This window comes from Cupressus sempervirens, chromosome 6 (genome assembly GCF_028749045.1).
Source record: "Cupressus sempervirens isolate cs-2001-9-10 chromosome 6, ASM2874904v1, whole genome shotgun sequence".
Taxonomy (NCBI): Eukaryota; Viridiplantae; Streptophyta; class Pinopsida; order Cupressales; family Cupressaceae; genus Cupressus; species Cupressus sempervirens.
The window spans coordinates 205026137-205044563 of NC_143123.1; the positions used below are offsets into that span (position 1 = coordinate 205026137).

The following is an 18427-nucleotide window of genomic DNA, read 5'->3' on the forward strand; positions in this document are numbered from 1 at the left end:
AATCATATATACCACTGTGATGTCCCATGTCTGGCTAACTTGGAACATTTGAGACAATATTCTCAAAATCGATTTGCAAGCTGGGTAAAATAGCACTGGACGATTGTAAATTTGGGGTTGTGACATCCATGTGTGCACTCTTAATACTTTATGAGTCCTTTCCCTTCATTGCTATCATCTTCTTATAATAACTATTGATTCTAAATTAACACATATTTGACTATTGTCGGGTCATATGGGCCCAAATCTTATTCATATCATCTCATATACTTATCTTCTAATCATTGTATATTACCGTACCTTAGCACCTTAGTCTACTTACACAGATTAATTTCTAGAGATTGTGTATTCTTCTATTTTGATTGTGAAATATTATTAGTAATATGCCATTCATTGCTTTTATCATTCCATCTTAATTGATTCCATCAGTTTGTGATCTTGGAGGCAATTCATTGCTGCAAGACTAAGACCCTCGGCTGTTAATCACATCCCTTCACCATTGGATGATTATCCATTATCGGTAACAAGCAAGATCCACTATATAAGCATTGGTTTTTTTTCATGCTGGACTATTTTCAGTGAAGGACATCTAAGGCTAAATAGCCTAGAAATCTTAGTGACCGCCAAGTATTTTGTTTTTGTTCATTCGTTCCTTATCCCCTACTATGTCGGTGTGCCAGTCTCTTAATATTTAAAACATTGTCAATCCTTACCTGTCACATGAATCTAATATATTCCTTTCTATCGCTGAGATAGATTTTTAGGGGCTTATGTACTTGATCGGTGACCTTTTCTATATCTTGATTATTTTCTTTTGATTGGTGATTGTCGATTTTCAGTTATGGAATCTGCTGACTACAAATTTTATAAATCCCTTAACATGCCTTTATCACTTTGCACGATATGGTTGGGTCTTGCTACTAGTACCCCTTCCTTTATTTACACTGGCCTTTCCACGGTGACGGTAAATGTTTGTTTTATTATATCTACGCTTCTCATGTGTGATGATACTTATTTTGTATGGTGATATCCACGTGGCAAGTATTGTATAAAGTAGAAACCATAAATTGTTTTCCGCATGGGCGAACCTTAGGATTATATTGCAATTGAATAGGAATTCACATTACCTTTTTGACATTATGGTTCGTACTTTGTACCCATACGGTTCATCCTTCACATGTGTTGTATGGTAAACATAGGTCAAATAAAATATGATTGTATGCTTCGTAGAATGACCTAGGTAATTTTTTTGGCAATATGATTTATAGATGTGGATTTTAAAACCATTTCTTTTTGGTTACTAGTTCAATCTATATTGATGAAGGATACTCCCCTTATTCAATCCAACACACACAAAACAAGAAGATAATAAACAAAAAATTGCAAGAACAAAACAATGGCAATAATAGAAATTCTTGGTTTCTTCTATCAACAATGAAATGCCATTACAATGTTTAGGACAAACATGCTACAACCACATGGGCAATTTTTATTATAGTAATTTGCAAGATAGAGCCACAATCCACACTTTTGAAACCGAACCACAAAACGCCCCTTCATCCCTATATAAATAACACAATGAGCTTCCTTAGAATATTCTAGAAAGTGAAATTTTCCCATTTTGGCGTCCAATAGTTCAATTTTTGACTTAAAGTGATTTTTCTTTCTTTTGTATTCAAAATTGAGTCTTGATGGCTCAACTTATGAAAGCCATAACTTTTGAATTGTTTAGTCATTTCAAAAACCTTTTGAAGCACTCTATAGCCTTACGCTTGCAAAGCGATCTTATAACCTACAGGCTATAGCTCTACGCTTGTGAAGCGCCAACTAATCAAAGTTTGACCCCCTTTTGAAACCTCTAAGCCATTAAAAAATGTGTTCAAAGTTTTTGGAGCACTGTGCCAAAACAATAAATTCAATATCTTCAAAACTAGACTTGATCTTGCAATGAAACTTTATCGACAGGCTTATACAGCCAAAATGAACCTCTAGGGAAGCAATTGGAACAAGCCATGCTCAAATGAATAGCTTATTATAAATAGTAACCCTGTGCAAATATAGCCCTTTTTGAAAATTAGACAATATTTTTGGGTGATGCAAGATTGTTCTTACACCCTGGATGCTCTTGCATCATATTTTTGATTAGCAATAGGCCAACTTGTGGGAAGCTTAGGTTTAGAGATCTTATAGTATACATAGTGAGAAAAAATAGTGGGCATAACTTTCTCTATTTCATTGAATAAGTTTGACCAAACAATTAGGGATTTTAGGCCATGCCAAGACCTAGAAGATAGTTTGAGTTGTGAATAAGGAATTTTTACTTCTTGAGCCAAAACTCTCTTGATACATAATTGATGAGTAGAGATACCAATATGAGGAATTAGAGCGTTCTAGTTTGCTTTCATATGTGAACTGCACAAATTAGTAATCACTTATTCTTATTTTAGTATGAAGAAAGTATATATGCTCCACGATCTCATTAATGTCACCAAATTGTAGATGATTGAGATAAAATTTTGGGAGATAAAATAGTTCTTCTACTTTGATAAATAAATGAGTTGATAACCACATTTCTGATGCCTCTTGCTATCTTCTTTTTTTCCCAATCTTTTAGTTTTGATTAAATGGTCTAAATCTTTATACTCAAATTTTTTGATCAAATGGTCTATATCTTTATACTTGCGTTTTTGGAATCTTTTAGCTTTCAGTGTTATCTTGTTTCTCATTGGAAGTCATCTTTTAATTATGTAATGGTGTTGTTTTGCAGGTAACTTTCAATGGATCCTTTGATCATATGAGTATTGATACCACAAGGTACTTTTGCAATTAGGAAATATTTGTTACATTACTTTTTTCCCATAAATTGATTCTTGAAGACAATGAATGTTGAACTTAAGCAATTTGGTTTCATTCCATAAAATTTGTCATGTTTATCATGCTTTGGTTGTTAATGATGTTAAAGATAACTTTCTCATTGTTATTGGTGAGATGAAATGGACATTTCGAGTGCCATAAGGTATATTTATAGAAAATTACTTTCTAGTCACCTGTTGTTATAGTTGTTAAGGCTCATGTCTTTCATTTGTTTAGATTCATCTTTTCCTTCCTAGTTAGTCTTCTTATTTATTATATACTTTGGATTTTTCGTTAAATCTTTTCCTTAGTATTATTTCACTCATTCTTATTGTTCCTCCTTTTGAAACCCCTTTGTGACTCACACTAACCTAATTTAATGATGTGTGGACATTGTTTTTTTGGTTCATTAGCTATTGTAACCCCTGTTTAGCCATTATAAATTGCTCCACCTTTGAGTCCCATTGACATTTGGTCATCGGTGCACATTTGATATGCATTTTTTTCTATGATCTATTCTGAAATGTAGACCCTTGCCAGTTGGCTCCTAGGTTTTGTGACAATACTCCTAACATTTCCTTTTTCACAAAAGCCAAAATTTTTCTGTCTTTCGTGTTTCATTTATCCATAGATAGAATTCCCAAATCTATACTATTATGGAGCGATTAGAAAATTTCACCTTTGACTTAAAATAGCTTCTATTAGATTGCTCTTGTTGTTTTAAATATCTAAATTCTGTTCAAGGACTTGAAAAAATGGTTTAAAAGGTTGTTAAGGTGTTGTTAAGAGAAAAGGTTATTTTTTACAAAAGCAAATAATTGAGAGTTTGTTAGTTGCCAAAAGGGAGATAGATAAGTTTTGTAACTCATGTTCTTCCTTTCACCCATGTTCGTCACGCAGCCTATACAAGTTTATTGTTTTAAACTACATGCATTGAAGAACCCTCTCCATGCTTGGCATGAATGTTAAAAGTCAAGAAGAGGATTGACCTTGTGGATAGAGAAGTTGTAATTTTTTTGTTTTGTTGGTATTTGACACAAGTCTTGTTTGGCCTGTTTGCTGCTTCGTGTTTTCCCTATAGGGTTAGTTTAACACATACAATAATGTAAAGTAAATGTAATAGAAAAAATGTAATGTAAGAGAACTCACATATGCATATTCATTAATCTCATAAATGATTACAATGTATCTTAAAATGACATCGACAAGAATTATATTTCATCACGACAAAAACAACATATCTTGGAGATAAGTACATGAACATATATAGAGGTGTCAAGGGGGGTGTGCGTGCCAACTATTGGCAACCGTCACCCGACTACCTACCTGTTGATGTGAGTTTTGTCACTACATGTAGAATCAAATACTTTATTTTTTGAAGTGAAACACCAAATACTCAACCTTCTTTTGATATAAAATCACTTCTTATGCTAAGCCTGCAAAGTAAGATCACAAGGTGACTTCAAGGTTCTCTCTATTGTGGACACCCTGTTGAAACGACTTGATTTTGTGGATCATCAAGGGGACTTACGCTAGTCCATTCAAAATTTGTCAACAGTGCACTTCTAAAGTTTCACTTCACAATGTGCAATGAAAATATACTTTTGGTTTTCAGCTCTTGGACTCAAACTTAGCTTCTACTTCAACTTTCACTTCTAACTATGAATGCATGGAATAATTTATGGACTTGGACTCTACTAGGTGTGATCTCGCTAGCAACTCTACCCACCTAGTACAACCTTCTGTGGTAGATGCTAAAGATTTTCAAATCAATATTTCACCTTTAGTCCCATCAAATGAATGCAAACTCAAGATTCAATATCAATTGAAGTTATGCGTTTTGACCATCAGCTTAGCACACAAGGTAATTATCACAATCTTGAAGAAGCTAGTGGCCCGAATTTTCTGATTCTAACAAGTGAACATCCACATTCCTTCCATCCACATAAACTGAACTACTCAAAGAAAAATCTATTCTAACAACTTGAAATGAAGTCTGATCTAACAACTTAGAATGAAATTCTATTAAAGGGATGTAGATAACATTGCAATAATACAAACTCGATCACAACAATTCACCATGCTAGACATAACAATAAAAAGTAGAGCAAACTTAGCATTATATTAGCAACAGTTCTTAAACAACCTCCTTTACAAATGAGAGGGGTTGGGGTTTATATTGGAGCCCCAGTTATAATGAATGGCTAAGATTGATTTAAAATCAAGGGCCTAGATTAATCTATTATAAAGCCTAATTAGGGCAACCAAAAAGTAGCCAATAGAAATGAAGCACCACAAAATTAGTCAATGAGAAAATTCAAAGGCTTGAGGATGAATAAGAAGCATGGATGCCGTCTAGTCATCATACAAGTCACCATCCAAGGTGTATACTTCTGTATCCTTCTCCCTTCTAGTGAAACTAAAGAACTTAAGCAAAATTTCACTAAGTTTCTTCATATCAATACTATGAAGGTTGCCATGCTGTATCTCTATAACCTCCAACAGTTCCATACATGTGTCTAGTGTTTTATCTCAATCCAAAGAATGCCATTAATAGATCATTAATAGGGAACATGAGTGAGAGGAAGCCATTCAAGTGACTCTCAAGTGAATCCACGTCTATGAAATAAAGTGATTCCAATCTCTCCATTAACATTTCCAAAATGTAGCTTATTAGAAGCATCAAAATCAAGATCGAGAAGCTCCTTGATTGCAATAAGGACCTTCGAACATATGCCCTGTTGAAAAATTGTCATTCATGTGAAACTGATGGAAATATTGAAGGTGTTGTTAAATAAAATTGACTAAGTAAAAGGTTTAGCGAAGAATGATGATCATATGATGACAGTTCACATATATAGAATGAGACTAGTGAAAGCTTATTAGGATCAAACTTTCTTATGTTCTTGATAGTAGTAATAAATCTGAAGATCGAATTCATTTGTCCAACACATACAATGTTTTCTGAAGATGTCAACAACCACATATATTCAAAAAGCATAGAACTCTGCAATGGTAACAGATGTGTTATTGGCAACCATAAGCGGTAATATTTATAAAGTCTGAGTAAACAATGATTAAATATTGTTCATACAATCAGCATGAAATATCACATAACTTAGAAATATTATAAAAATCTCCAGCACATAACTGATCCAAGAATATGTTTAGAGTCTTAAATATGAGTCATCATGTTAAATTGAAGTTTATCAGTATTAAAAGACAGTGAGTATGAAAACTCAAAAAGTGGGTCGAAAGGCAAAAGGAGTAAAGACAAGTTATAGAAGCCACCAATCAAATACGAACAACCATTAGCATATGAAGCAGATGTATATGGCAGGAGTTCCACATCATTGACAAGAAACAAAACAAGCAACGAGTGTGTTAAAAATGCCATCGAGAGTCACAACATATGAAGGCTAATAACAATAACAATTCTGAATGATGACTAAACAAAAGTGATCAGAAGAAGTCTCTAGCATCCTTTCAGGAGCCATGTAAGATTCAATGTAGCAAATGGGCCCAATAAAATTAACTGTAAAAGGAAGTCATTGGAAGAAGCCCAGCAATTATGTGAGACCAGAAACGACATTGGTGCAGGGTATATCAGTGATATTTTTAAACAACTTCAGAATCTGACTATGACTACAGTCAAAGAAACGACAACATACAAATGTATCGTGAGTTCCAATCAGTGGTACTTTGTACAGAAAGTTCAAAATATATATTTTGTCAGACTTCATGCGTAGAAACAGTGATTTGGTTAATGAAGAAAGAACACAACGTTAAGAGTATGATAATTGGCATCGGGTGCTCTTTGATATCTATTGATAGAAACAATGATAAACTTCCTGTCTAATAATAAGTATCACATTCATATATGAGACTGTAATCTGTATAAGGAGTGGTGAAAATGAATTTTGAAATGAGAGAAGGGTGCAACTTCATTATGTTGAGAAACTAATACATATATGATTGCCGTAAAGAGTCACCGTTTAGATCTATGAAAGCAGCACATCACAAATAACTTAAGCATCAGCGATAAAGAATAAGGGTTCAAACTTCAAAGGCACTATGTGATGGAATCATAGGAGACAAAGATGCCCATCGTGAAGATGCCTTGTATGCAAATAATTGTTTTTAATTATTCTTTTGATTAAAGTCTGATTGAAGAAAACTGATAAAATGAAAGGGTGCAATTAAAATTCTGCTAGCACCAAATAAATAATTATGTCATTGATAAATTAATAATGGAGCCTAATGAAAGGTGCATTTTAAAAAAAGTTCTGATTACTAAAAACTTTATTAAGTTCAAAAAGGGACATGACTTGACTTTGAAAAGTCACGTCCTATATTGAGTGAGATATATATATGAAGATTGTTTTATTCTTTAAAATAAGTCAGCAGCCTGAGAAGCTTGGCAGAGATGAGCAGAAATAAATATATTCAGATATTCCTAATCTGATATATATTTAATCAGAGTTAGTAAAGAAGAGTGAGGAGTCCAAAATTGTATAACTTACTTATTTCTTCCAAGCATGAAATACAGCTCTTCAATCTCTTTTATAACCCTTTCCAAGAGCTCAACCACTCACCTTGATAATGTGGGATAAACAAAAACACTTATTTGCCCATTCCTTTAATTTCATTTTAAAAATTTTTTTGGCCCTATTTTCTCGTGGCCATTTTTATGACCTCTATTTTATCACAATCACTTTTTCCTTTTATATGTCCATGCCATGTCAAATAATTTCCCTTCAACTTAAGTGCCCAACCACTTTTTTCATGTCTCCAATGTATCATATAATAACATAACTATATTCCAATTGTTACTAAATTTTCAATATACATGTATCAATTTAGTTGGAGCATTGTATGTTACTAAGACTCTTTAATCTGGTTTCAACAAGCAATGACACTAAAGTGGCCAACATACAATACCAGCAAAAATAGCAACCTCAACATATTTAGCTAAATAATAATAATTCACATGTCTGGTGAAAATGATTGAAGAAGCATGAGAATTGAAATTTGACAACATAGGAGTAATCTTGATGAAGAAAAATGATGAATGAACCTGACAAGGTGACTTAATAAAAATAGATGCTCCCTCCAAGATTCTTGGAACCCAAACTAGAAGCCATAAATAAAAGTTGAGAGCATCACTGAACTCCTCTAACTCAACTGAGCTCATCGGAACCAACTATTGACTTACTAAAATAATAAGTCCCTCAAAGTAGAGCCAAAACTCACCATAGGCCACTGGAAAGCCTAATAAATCAGCATCTAACACCCTCAAATTCCAGTGGTAGCTCATAAGGGTCGCAATGTTGAACTGAGCCAACTGCAGGAACTTGCTAAAAATGGGGACATTACAGTCTTCCCTATCTCCCCAAGCAATCTCGAAGCAAAATGAACATCATAGTCTACCTGGATCCCAAGGGTTAACTGCGTACTATCCCTACTGTGTACAAACAACTCGTGTAACACCAAAACCCATATTGATATCAATGACATAATCAACCAGAAACTAATTGCTATCGCTGATGAAGGAAACAACTCATCGAAACTTGATCCAATTGAAGCAACATCTCTGTCAACACTCAAGCTCCAATATAACTAACACTCACACCCAACTACACTGCTGAGATGGTAATAACCATGGGTACCTGAAACACTACCACTAACTCCATCCTCTACTAAACTATCCTGGGTGTGTTGATACTACAAGTGATCTAACTTGCAGCCACTAATCCCACCTGCAAACGATGGTGCTAACCCATCCCATATTGGATGGTATGAAAACAAAGCTAACCCATACCTATGTGAAATCAAATCCTTTAACTGTGGGTCCAAAGCAAAATGATGAGCGCTCCTTATTGCGTAATGTTGGTAAAAAGCCCTAATCTCTGTCAATGGCTCATCAGTAGCAAATTTGGAATCGGGAAATGACTCTTATCTTTGACTCCGAGCTACTAGTCGGGAAGGATTGTGGGCAACTCTCTTAGCAAACCTAACCACAAAATCCTTGTGGGGAAGCATTATAGCCAAGGTCTATTTAATCTTTCCAACCAACCATTGAATACCATGAAAGCCCCAGATGAGAGTAACTTTAGACACTTTGCATGGCCCCTCTTGCAAAGTTGCACTCTCTAATAGATACTCCATGAAAGACTATGCACTATAAATTATATGTGGAAGCATCAACTTGCTCTCCCATAGTCCACATTTGATCCCTCTAAAATTGTGGCAAAGCCAACTATCCAATACTATTAGGTGTATGAGATGAAATGATAGATTTGCTTCCATCAAAAGGAAACAAACCCCTAGGAGCACTCATCCCCAAATCAGATGGTAACTCGCCCAAGTCTTGTGAAAAAATGGGAGTGTCAAGAACTGGCACACAACTCTCTACCACATTAGGAATATCCATGACTTGGTCTGCAACATCTGTTAGTGTGCTAACTACTAGAGAGCTCGGTACAATAGGAACCATACAGCAGTCCTCCTCTAGTGCTCTCATCTCTTTTGCATCCATTGAACACACACCCCAGACTTAGTATTTGTCTCATCGCTACATCCATCCTCACTGCCCGTGGAAGTAAACTCATCACCAACCACCACTATATGTAACTGAACTGGGTTTGGGGCTGGTGTCGACTGCATCCGCTCTAATTCTGCGGTAACCTCATCCAACCGTGACTGTGACTCCTGGAAAGCCAATTGAGTACATTGCAAAGAGTCTATAGTCACGTCAAGCCATGGGTGAGCTCAACGACCTCCTCTTCCTTCCCTAACAAAGTCTCATGGAAGGTGGTACCCCACTCTAGAAGTTAATCCTTATCAGCTACAACTTGTGAATAATTATGCTTCAAGATCTCAGCTTTGCCTCTCGAAGTGAATGAACCTCTGCTACAGAAAAGTTACTATCATTGTGCTCATCTGACGTAGGAGTGCCAAGATGCAATTAACATCTGTTGGATAGCATCCTAATGCTCAAGAGATGAAGAAGTGTCACTATCACTCACCTTCAAATGACTAGTCACATGATGTCTTTGTAAACCCTGACTCCTATGCAAGCCCTCTATCTCACAAATTACACTATGATAGGATATTGAATCTAAATTGCCAAACCCACGATCGCTAACATCATGTGCACTCCCGTCCTTGCACACATCAACAATCGAGGTACAACTACTCAATACCTCTACCAACTCCTCATTTGAAGAAGTGGAAGCCCTTGCATATCGAATTCCTCGCATCTCTCAACTTTACTCTCAATAGTAAGTATTTGTTTACATTGATCCTAGGACCCATCCAAAAACTCCTCGGAGTCATCACCTAACATCTGGCAAGGAATATCAGGTCCACAACAGCTCATAGTATCCTCAGAGGAATTATCAAGGGTATCCATACTATTTGTATCCAAAACTCCTAATTGAACATCCACTACTGTTACCTGACCTTGCATACATTACTCAATGTCATGTTATGAATCAATAATGCCAGAGCCTAAATCAACCTCCCATGACTCTGTTGTAGCCCCCAATCACTAACATCACAACTAGGTGACTCCATAGATGCATCGGTCCCACCTAAGGAAGCCATCGCCTCCTGTACTGAATCATCACTATCTCAGCTATCATAGACATCAGTGCTCACACTCTCTGCACAGTCTCCAATAACAATCCCCTCAAGAGAGTTTGAACGATCAGTGGTAACAATTGCCTCAATAGACTTTGCACTATCCACAACAAATCTGAAATCCTCAACTTGTTGAAGCTTATTGCTTCTGTCCATTGATGACACTAACACATCCACATGTCTCAGTGTAGAAAGTCCATTATCAAGACTATGGATAGGACTAGTGGGTGATGTGGCATACACAGGTACATTTGCATCATGAACACATGTTGGGGAAAACTCAATCCTTCTACCTTGTATCCTCGGTATTGGTCTATTAAAAATGAGAACCTCGCTGCCCTATCTACCGTCACTGGATCCAAGAGTCTCGCCTCTACTCTCTTCCGATGAAGCTTAGGCCTTTCCATACTCTCCCTCAAAGAATTCATTTTCTCGCTATTTTCCACACTACTTTGTTGGCTTCCAGAACTACTAGTTTTCTTGTGTCTGTTCGTAGCTAGAAAATGCTAGAGTTCTGGTCACATTGAATACAATAGCAAACCCAAAATATAAATATCTTTCCTACCCCACAAGATGGTAGGAAACCATTCTCATAACACTTTAATAACCCCAATCTAGTTATAAGTTTTACAAACACTGATTTTTTCACTTTTCAATTGTTGACATTTTGTCGAGCACTTGGTAAGAAAACTCAAACCGAATGAAAGTATTGCTTTGTGCAAGTTTGTTTTTTTATAGTTTTTGAACAATGTTAGATGCAAATAGGTAAACCACAACTGATATGACAAATACTGAAATCAAATATTTAGTCAGGCCGCAAATGACAAATGCTCTTGATGCCCAATTTGTAGAAAAAGATCATTGTTCTATTTATGAGTTATCCACAATAAAACTTCAAACCACAACTCTAATTCCTTTATTAAATGCACATCAAAATATAGTTTCAAATGCAAAGACTAAATTCTTAAAGCTTGCAGCAGACCACATCTCTATCAATCCTCTTTAGTTTCCGACAACAAAATGTGGACCTGTTTTTAGGAGTTTGCGGCTTGAGAAGAGAGTGTCCACATCCAATAAAAAGGAACGATCTTACAACCAATAACAAGATGGTGAGTTTTGGTGTCCCCAGTAAATTTTCAGTTGTCCTTGTTCTGGAAACGTCTCATTATCTTGGGGACACCTAGTGGACTTTGACTTTGACTATTAGAACAAATTAGACTTTGACTCTTAAAGTAACACAAATTTGGCATCTAAATTCTACCGATTCTTATAATTTAAGGTTCTATTATCTATAAGTACATGCCTTATCCATGTTTTCATGTAAATATTTTAAATGTCTCCATATATTTTAATTTTCCCTATTGTTATGTAGCTGTTCCCATTCGCTGTCTCTCCCTGTCTCCAAAATCAGCAAAAAAAATTGCCGTCCCAGAAAGCCGTCCTACTGTCCCTTATTGTCCATGTCCCAAAAACTCGGGGGAACATAGGCTTTGAGGGACTTACTATTTATAGTAAGTCAACAGTTGGTTCCAATGAGCTCAATTGAGTTAGAAGAGTTGAGTGATGCTCTCAATTTTTATTTTTGACTTCTAGTTTGGGCTCTAAGAATCTCGGAGGGAACATCTATTTTAAATAAGTCACCCCGTTTGGTTCATTCATCGTTTTTCTTCATTAGGATCACTCGTGTTTAGTCAGATTTCAATTCCAATGCTTCTTCAGTCATTTTCACAAGACAAGTGAATTATTATTATCATTCAACTAAATATGTTGAGGTTGTTATTTTTGTTGGTGTTGTATGTTGGCCACCTTAGTGTTCTAGCTTGTTGGAATTGAGTTGAAAAGGTTTAAATCTTGGGCACAAAAAGCAATGACCTCATGTGAAAATTTCATGATATAATTGAAAAGGTCATTTTTTGGAGCCAAAGAGAACTTAATAAATTATATTATGTGCCTAAGTATAAAGCAAAAAGGCTTTTAAGTGAAAGGTGTGTAGTTGAAGCGAAGTTGCACAATGAAGATTATAAATATGACTTCCATTATGAGAATTGATCATTCTTGTCTATTGCTTTTTGATTGCTCTCTCTAAAAATATACCGAGGATGCCAAAACTCCATAGGGATGATGCTAGAAAGTCTCAAAATCTAGTACTTTCAAGGAAAGTTACTATGGCAACTAAACAATGAAGATAAAGGTCATATGATGGAGCACATAAGATGACAATGATTGTGTGTGGGGACTCCCTATCACACAGTTTGAGGGACAATTATAAAAGAAATAATGTGTGGCTGACCTATGACCAGATTTAGTTAATATGACAAACTAGACTAATTGTAGAATCCATCAAAGGCTTACTAGTATCCGTCATGGGACAAGCAAGGCTAGTGATTGGTTAAGATTGGAAAACTAAACCTTTTAAAATGCATTGAAACAATCTTATCTTGTGCCTCCTAGAATGGGTATGCAAAATTAAAAAACACGTGCTCTATCATTATGCAAATGATCATCAATGTAGTGAGACCCAATTGGAAATTATTAAGACGCAGTTTGAGTCAGTAATACAACTTGAGAGTATGTAGGAGACGCTTAGGAGAATCTTCAAACAGTTAAGGCTTTGCTTCCATCATCAGCATTCCAAGGAGGATATTTAGGGACAACTCAGTTGGGTAGGTTTGACCCAAGGGATTGATAGAAATGTTTACTGTACTGGGTAAAGAAATTAATGCATATAGGCAGGCAATAGATAAGAACAACAAAACTCCTTGTATTATTCGCATATGCCAAAGACATTACATTATGCTCTTTCTGGTGATGATTTACAATGACCCAAGAGGGTGTATAAATACTTTTCGAAGAATCTTCCCGAAGGGACTTGTCGGCTACATAATAAGAACCTTCTCGAAGGGACCCATTGTTAGAGTAAATAATTAATTAATTGTTAATTATTTATTCTATTGCTTAAGCTTACTTAGGTTAATGCATGTAGTTGAGGTTAGTTGTTGACAACACGGGAGTTTGTTCCCTTTAGCGTACTTATCTTTTCCACCTTTTGTGGATGTGTGCTGAGTTGTCAACCTTATCTCCTACCTCATTCCAGCTTGTTCTACAAGCTTCCATGAGGCCTTTTTATTCGGTCTCTCTCTCATTGTAAATTCATTCCAATTCCATTTTCACATAGCAATTCTAATTTCATATTGTGAAATATTCTTGTGCGGTATTTGCTTCAAGCTCTTTGCTCCCTAGGTTTCTCTTCAGCAAGCTATTTGCACTGTAGGTGATCTTGGCGCATTATCGGAGTCAGATTCTCATCTCCTACATGGTATTAGAGCCTCCCTGCTGCTTCTTGTTCGAAGGATTTTTGAAGCCATAATTTGGAGTCACAAACCCTAGTTTGTGCAATTTTTTTTCAAATTGGGTGTAGAGCGAATTTTTGGAGCATTTTCAGCCAAAACGGATGCTGCCATTGGATCTGGAACGCCGTTTACAGTTAGGTATCATATAAAACTTTTCATTTTTGGCTTCAGGCATTTTTTCTGGAATTTTTTTTGGCCTCCCAGGTAGCCGTACAGAATTTCAGAGCGAAAAAAATAAAAATAAAATAAAATTAAAAAAATATATTTCGGGCGCTGTCGCAGCAGCGTCGATGCGCCACCGCGTGGCCACCCGATCCTCGCTTTGCTGGCGGCTCTCCGTTGCAGCACCTCTCGGGCGACCCACTGCCAGCGCACAACCACCGCTCCGCCAGAGGAAGTGACGCCGCCGGGTTTACCTCCTGGGCGCCACCGCCACCGACGGTCTCCGCTCACGCACTGCTCCAACCACCTGCTGACACGTGGCCACCTGGTTGACGTCATTTCATGTCACTGTGATGTCATTTTCAAACACTTGACATCATTTCTCGACATCGTTCAACTCTGACGTCACTTTTCCGTTAGCTAACGTCATCCTTGCCGGCGACCCTGCTGACGTCACTTTCTCGGTTGCTGACGTCATCTTTTCGACTGCTGATGTCATCATATTGGTCGCTGATGTCATCAATTCGAAAACGGTCTCCTGACGGGCATACGGGCGTCAAATTTAACCCAATGTCTGTAATTTTCCAGCAAGGTGCATTTTTGGAGCAGCAGTCGATTTTTTGGCCATAACTTGAGCATACGGAGGTCTTTTTCCAATCCAAAAGAAGCATCGGAAAGCTGACTCAGAGATGGAGACATTGGTGCTAGTTTCATAAGATTCCGAGCTCGTTTGAGCTCCTATTTTTGGCATCAAAGTAGAGGCTTGTGTTTCCTCCTATTCTGCATCAACAAATCTAGGTTCTTTTCCAGTTTTCTGCTTTCTATAGTTGTTTTTGTAGTATTTGAGGGATATACTTGTACGTTTGTGGGGGGGGGTGTCTTTCTTTTCTGTAATTTACTTCAGTTAAGACCCTTCTACTTCCGTCTTCTTCTTTCTCTCAATGGCGGATTCATTTGTAACCCGTCTCACACCACACAACTACCACACTTGGAAGGCACAAATGACTAGGCTTCTCATGTCAAGAGGTCTATGGTCTTGTCTGGATGAGAATCAGCCTGCTCTTACATGACCTTTTGAGGTTCTACAACACAGGAACAAGATGGATGAAGCCATGGGACTGATTGCACTCAACATTTCAGACAGTCTGCTATTTCACCTGGATGGTTTGACTATTCCACAGGCTTATTGGCAGAAAGTTCAGACTTTTTTTGGACAGGTGAATGAGTTCCGAGCACTTCAGTTGGATGCAGAATTGACTTCTTTGTCACCAAGAAACTTCCCCACCATCGAGGACTTTCTGATGAAGTTCAAATCCCTACGTGCAGTTTTACAGGGATGTGGGAAGAACAAAACGGATAATGAGTGCATATTTTTGATACTCTCAAAGCTAAAGGGGTAGTATTAGGTCTTTTCTTCTACTTTCTACTCCACCATGGATGCCCTTGGAGACAGACATAGGATGCCTACATTTGAGACATTTTGTGACAGGTTGATTAGGGAACAGGCAAAGATCCAGCAGGTGGATGGCTCTGGCTCTTCCAGCCAAGCATTGGTTGCTCAAAATTCTAAGGGGAAATCAAAGAAGAAAGGAAAATCGAAGAAAGACACATCAGAATCTGATCCTAAGCCTCCAGCTAATCCTCCAGCAAACCCTCCCAAGGGTAAAGATTCTTCAAAGTCAGGTGAGTCTACCTCCAAGACCAAGAAGAAATCGAGTGAGAACTGTAGCTTTTGTGGGAAAGAATGACATTCAGTTTCCAGGTGTTGGAAACGATTAGAGGCTTTAGAGGAAGCCATGAAGGAGCATCACATTTCAGCTCCTCAGTCTTCATCTCCACCTACAAGGAAAGGTCATGCTCTTTCTGCATGAGCTACAACTTTAGCGCCTTTATGGATTCTTGATTCCGGGTCTTCTCACCACTTAACAAACACTCCTAAGTTGCTTACTTCACTTGCTCCTTGTGCCACCACACAGATTGCAGTTGGGAACTCTTCACAACTTTCAGTCTTGGGTTCTGGCACTGTTGCTTTGGCCGAGGGTTCTCTAAAGGATGTACTTTGTGTTCCTGATATTTCGATGAACCTTTTGTCTATCTATCAGATTTGTCACTCTGGCTCTGGGAAGACAGTCGAGTTCTCACCACTTGATGTGGTTATTCGAGACTTGCATGATCTGGAGATGATCGTGGCCACTGGGAGTGTTGACTCTGCATCACGCCTCTACAGATTTGATGGATTTGAGTCTTCTGATGACATAGGTTCATGCTTAGTTACACATGCAAATTCAGTAAGCAGACTTTGGCATGAACTTTTGGGCATGTCAATTACAGATATCTTCAGCAGATGAGCACACAGGCACTTGTTCTTGGGCTTCCCCAGATTTCCTGTCCAGATGGTGTTTGTCAGGGATGTGCACTTGGCAAGAAACATAGGGATTCTTTTCCACATGGACGAGCCACTCGTGCTTTAGCACCTTTCGAGTTGATTCATAGTGACCTCATGTCATTTCCTACTCCTTTTTCGGGTGCTAGATATGTGCTTACATTCATTGATGACTTCTCCAGACGCACATGGGTGTACTTTCTTAAGTACAAGTCTGATGCCTTCGACTCATTTTGAGTTTTCAAGGCATTTGTAGAGAAGTAGTCTGGACTTTCTGTTCAGCGGATATGCATGGATAATGGGGGGAAGTATGTGAACCAAGCTTTCAGAGATTTCTGTTCTGAGCATGGTCTTCAGCATCAGCTTTCAGTGCCCTACACTCCTCAGCAGAATGGTGTGGCCGAGAGAAAGAACAAAACCCTTCGGGAGATGGCAAATTGCATGATTCAGTCTAGGTCCATGGATTCATGTTTTTGGGCAGAGGTAGTCAATTGTGCCAACTACATTCAGAATCGGATGCCTCACAAGGCACTTCGACATATGACTCCTGAGGAAGCTTGGTCCCATGTCAAGTCTGATGTGTCGTCATTCAGAGTTTTTGGGAGTACGGCATATGCATTTGTACCTGATGCTCAGAGGAAAGCAATGGAACCGAAGAGCCAATGATTGATTTTTGTTGGCTACTGCAAGGACGTAAAGGCTTACAGGTTATTTGATCCTGATTCCAGAGAGGTCCTATTTCGACGAGATGTCCAGTTTGATGAGAGCCCTCCTGCAGTTCATTCCTCACCTCCAGCGCCTCCTCCAGCTCCCACTACTCCCTCTTCATCTCCACTTTGTTTTACGGATGATGAAGAGGATGATCATGGTGATCCCGATATACCTCCACCACAGGATCCTCCCCAGATGCCTAAATGGGCTCGAGCTGCTGTTGAGGCTGTAGGATCTCTAGCTGGTGACCCATCCACATCTCGTCGCACCCGTTCTCACACTGCAGGTTCCAGTCTACTTAGTCATGTTAGTACTGATCCACAGACATTTGTGGAAGCGACAGGACATTCAGAATGGGACAGTACAATGGAGGAGGAATGTTCTTCTTTGATGAAGAACCACACATGGGATCTTTGTTCTCTTCCTAAGGGGAGAAAACTAGTGCATTGTAAGTGGATTTATCGCATTAAGTATGCTGCTGATGGCTCCATTGATAAGTATAAGGCTCGTCTTGTTGCAAAGGGTTTTTCGCAAGTCGAGGGTGTTGATTACTCCGAGACATTTGCCCCTGTCGCCAAGATGAATTCTATCCACCTTGTCTTATCCCTTGCAGCTTCACAAGGATGGTCAGTTTATCAGATGGATGTGAAAAGTGCCTTTCTGCACAGTGATATCACAGAGGAGATTTATATGGAGCAACCTCCAGGTTTTGTGCAGGATCCCACCTTGGTTTGCAGGCTTCGACGTTCATTGTATGGTCTCAAACAAGCCCCTAGGGCTTGGTATGAGAAGATGGACTCATTTTTGCTATCTACAGGCTTCACTCGCTGCCATTTTGATCCCACAGTGTACATTCAGCGTCTTGGTGATGAGATTCTGATTCTTGTTTTGTATGTTGATGATCTTATCCTTACAGGTAGTTCATCATCCATGCTCCAAGATGTTAAGCGTGCACTGATGGACCAGTTTGAGATGACTGATCTTGGTTTGCTGCACTACTTTCTTGGTCTTCAGATTCATCAGTCTGCTATTGGCATTTTTGTGTATCAGTGGAAGTATGCTCTTGACATGCTTCGTCACTTTCACATGCTTGATTGTAAGGCTGCTCCTACACCATTTTAGTCGGGTGTTACTTTGTCTACCTCTTGCTCTTCACCTACAGTGGATGCTACTTTGTATTGGAAGTTGGTTGGCAGCCTATTGTACCTGACACACACCCGCCTTGATCTTTCTTTTGCGGTTGGCCTAGTCTCTCGGTTTTCTCAGGACCCTCATGAGAGTCATTGGCAAGCTACCAGAGGTATTCTGTGCTACATTTAGGGTA

General features: G+C 38.2%; 1 protein-coding gene across 1 annotated transcript in view; it reads left to right on the top strand.

Annotated features, from left to right (window-relative positions):
- Positions 1 to 18427, top strand: part of MSH4 (MUTS-like protein 4) — a 342254-nt gene that overhangs the window by 50498 nt on the left and 273329 nt on the right. Inside the window, exon 6 of the mRNA XM_089789754.1 lies at positions 2768 to 2814. Coding sequence (XP_089645880.1) covers positions 2768 to 2814 — 47 coding nt within the window. The remainder of the gene's footprint in view (positions 1 to 2767; positions 2815 to 18427) is intronic.